This window comes from Parasteatoda tepidariorum, chromosome 1, assembly GCF_982258835.1.
Source record: "Parasteatoda tepidariorum strain Cologne lab strain chromosome 1, Ptep-v5.0, whole genome shotgun sequence".
Taxonomy (NCBI): Eukaryota; Metazoa; Arthropoda; class Arachnida; order Araneae; family Theridiidae; genus Parasteatoda; species Parasteatoda tepidariorum.
Window position 1 is genome coordinate 85746635 of NC_141755.1, and position 3969 is coordinate 85750603.

Sequence of the window (3969 nt, forward strand, 5' to 3'; positions counted from 1 at the left end):
TTATGCAAATACTAAATTCACTTTTTCTCAGAGTAGTATATTCAAATTAATTTTCAAAAATTCCTCTACTTACAAAATAAAGTTTAATATCAATATATAATGAAAATTTCACAGTATATCATATTTTATACAAAAATGAAACATATTATTAAAAATTGGAAAACTCAGAAATTGTCTCAGTTAATTTAAAAATCTCAATGAATATTTATTAATTAAATAAGATAGACCAAAATTCTTTTAAAAATAGTTTATATTTTTAGTTATTAGTAAACAAATTAGTAGTTAGTAGTAAACAAATTAAAATTGTGACAAATTTTAAAAATGATTTTAGCATATATTTTTAAAAAAACTTGTGATTATAAAATTAAGAGAAAGAAGCGTTAAATAATACCATTAACTGTATTTCGTTTTATTATGAACTAACCTCTAAGGACGAGTTGCTGAATAAAAATAATACCAATGTTTAGAGTAAATGGTTATATGGACAAGGTGGTCTGCAATAAAATTTAATAAAAAATGAAAAGTCAAAAAACAATGCACATTAATATTAAGAACTCTGAAATTTTTCAAAACTCTGACCAATCATTACTGAGTAGAAACAACAGCAACAATTATTAAAATATTTATTTTTTAGAAAAAAAAATTGATTTTAAATTTTTTAAAATTACTAGTATTTTATTTAATTTAATTTGTTTAAATTGAAACTATTTATATAATACTTATTGTTAAACAATTATATTGGTCAGTTTTAATTCTATTTCATCTTGTTTTTTTTCTTCAGTAACCTGGACAAAATAGTTTCGGGCTAAATCATAACCATTGCTTTAATGATCTTAGTAGTGATTAGTAAATTTTTGGTTTTTGTTTGTTCACATTATAGTATTAGTTTGCAATCCCTAATGTGCACTGTTTTTTTTTTTTTTTATGTCTTAAAAAATATAGACTACCTCCAACTAGAAAGCAAGTTTCTTTCAACTTTTTGCTAATCACCTTTATTTTTTTTAATAGGAATGTCTTGTGGTCGCCCTATCACCAATACAGGTGCCATTATACTTGGTATGTCATATCAATATCGTGATAAACTGGCAGTTATATGTCCTCCCGGAAGTAAAGTGAAGGGGAAGAAGATACTAACATGCATGGGAAGTGGCATATGGGATGGAAATGCCACTTGTGAAGGTGATTGAGTCATTTTAGAAATGTTTTTTTTTTAATCTTTATTTCAATGCATGTATTTTTGGTCTACAGATCATATTTTCTTCATATTGAGGTGTAATCTTAATTTTTGAAAAGGTAGATCTTAAATATTTAGAGCAGATAATATTGTAAGATGCAAAATGATTTTTTTCAATGGATTTGACTTTTTCTCTTTTGAAATATAAGGATTACCACAATTTATAAAATATAATCCCAATAATTTAACCAGGAGAGCAGTCAAAAGCATTAATTCTCTATATCTGATTTTTACTTTTTTGCACTTTAAATTATATTCATATAATTTTGTCATTTTCAAAACTCATATAAGATAATTCCATGCAAAAAAAAAATTAATTTAATAATAATTGAAAAAAATCAGTTACAAAGTATGCACATTTTTGCATGCTCTTAAACTTTTATGCTCAAAAAATGATTAAATAGTTCTCAAAAAATACAAATTTAAATGACATTTATGACATATTATGTGACATTACATTAAATGACATATTATGTGACATTACATTTATGACATATATTATATGAAATTATGACATCTTTTAAAGTTTTGTGGCACAGAAAGTATTCAATTGATTTCGTTTAAATGTTGTGACTTAAAATTACTTCTTTATAGTGTAAAAATTCATGCATCTAACATTTTGTAAAATTTTTGCTCATTATTAAATTAAGCAGGGAAATGATAATAACTTGAAAAAGTTTACAGTTCTTATTAAAAATGTATGGCATTTTTTTAAAAACTGACATGCCTAGGTAATATTTTTGTATCTAAATTACGGGTATTTAAGAATAAGTTTTAGAAATTAATTTTACATAAATGAATACATCTATTTATAAAAAAAGAATCAAAATGTAAAAGAAAAAACTTTTATTTGTATGAAAAGTTTTAGCTCAAATGCAGAGTGTTTTACATATTTTAAAACAATCTAAAGTATCTAAAATAATATTAAAATTTAAGACACAGTTTCATGAAAAAAACTGAATTTTTAATGGCCATTTTCAGACAAATTCATAACTTGAATGCAAATTGTATGACTCCATTTTAATGAATGACACATGTAGAAACTATTTATGTGTTTATGTCCTTAAAATATAAGTTTCCTAGTGCAAATAAAAATTAATTAATGCGTTTTTTTTTTTTTTTTTTTTTGTATTATCAAAATTTCAGCCAGATTTCCTTCTATATGTCTCTAAATTCTATTGGTATTTTCCAAACAATTTACAGCTCCAATGAAACGCCTATGGTACAATTTTAAAATTTAATCCTCATGGATTGGTGTACATTTATGAACTTTTTTTTTTAAATGTCATTTTTTAGGTTAATGCTACAACTTCTTCAACCATTGATTGTTTGTAGTAACAAAATTTATGTATGTTTTTCAAATCTAAGTAGACTCTAAGTAAAATCAATCTTATGATCGTAGTCAATCTTATGATTAGCATACAAGCAGTATAATTATCCAATAAAATTAAAATATTTTTATTTTATTTTTTAAAATCATCAATGCATGATATTTTTCACTCAGTTTTTAAACAACATAAAGTTTCAATGACTGGAATTTTTGCTTAATTTTAAATAAGTACTAAAAATATTAAACATGAAAAAGTTTTTTTTTTTTTACACATTGCTTTTTTTAATATTTTTCTTTGTATTAATATGTAATGTAGGAATGTGTACTAGACCTTGTTTGAATGGTGGAAGATGTGTGCCACCTGGATTGTGCAGCTGTCCAGCAGGTTTTGTAGGAGATGTTTGTCAACATGGTAAGTGGATAAATTTACATATTTTATAAACAGAGTATTACCTGTGTGCGGTATCTGTTTAATTAATGTTTAAAATTAGTACATTTTCATGAGTGTAGGAGCTGTTGATTATTCAATTATGAAGCCTATTATCAAAATCAAAATAAATCTCATAGTCATAATTACACTAAAATTTACCCTTACTTTTTTAATGTTTTTTTTCAGCTTTCATATTCTTTTCCTTTCTTAAAAATATTATGCTAAAAATATATTAATGTGGCATTTTTTTCAATTTTATTTGACAGATAAGGTTACTTTCGTAGTCAATCTTTTTGGCATTCATGCTTACATTAATGTTTTTATCTGATTTAAATTATCTTTCACTACTCCACATCCTGCTAATTTCAACTTTGGAAAGTATCCTATGAGTATTGATTAGAAAGCGTCCTGTGTATCTTATAAAATAATTTTTTTTCATTAATTTTTATTGAACTAAATATTTTAGTTTCTATAATTTCAGCTGTGTGCATATTACCTTGTCTGAACGGAGGCACGTGTATAGGACCATACAAATGTCGATGCTTGGAGGGATTCTCAGGATCAAGATGCCAATTATGTAATTATTATAATTTTTTCACAGCCTTTCTTTTATTTAATTTAAATTATTTCTACATCAAGAGAGTGTTAATTTTATTAACAGTCCTTCAGGTAAAAAAATGATATGTTTAGGAAATTTTAATTAATTAATATTGAATACAAGAAGGATGTATTCACTTTAAATAATGATTCTCAAATGAAGATGCACTACTTTTAGTGTGTAATTTTAATTTATTTCTATAATATTTCAAGACTGTTCAAAAGTATATATTTTGGAACTCTCTTAACCTTAATTTACAATTCCAACCTGTTTATGTCTAATTAATTTTTCATTTTTCTCAGATCAAGATGTGTATATCCTTATTTGATTAACCTACGTATATCCTTGCATTGAACTCAAATCAAGCTTCATTTCAG

At 24.5% G+C, this 3969-nt stretch overlaps 1 protein-coding gene across 2 annotated transcripts in view; it reads left to right on the forward strand.

Moving 5' to 3' along the window:
- Positions 1 to 3969, forward strand: part of LOC107450057 (sushi, von Willebrand factor type A, EGF and pentraxin domain-containing protein 1) — a 130083-nt gene that overhangs the window by 124823 nt on the left and 1291 nt on the right. For both annotated transcript variants that reach the window (XR_011636554.2, XM_043039731.3), the window contains exons 39-41: positions 1009 to 1179; positions 2881 to 2976; positions 3476 to 3571. Coding sequence is in view for 1 of the 2 variants with exons in the window: in XM_043039731.3 (XP_042895665.2) it covers positions 1009 to 1179; positions 2881 to 2976; positions 3476 to 3571 (363 nt within the window). In the remaining variant the exon portion in view is untranslated. The remainder of the gene's footprint in view (positions 1 to 1008; positions 1180 to 2880; positions 2977 to 3475; positions 3572 to 3969) is intronic.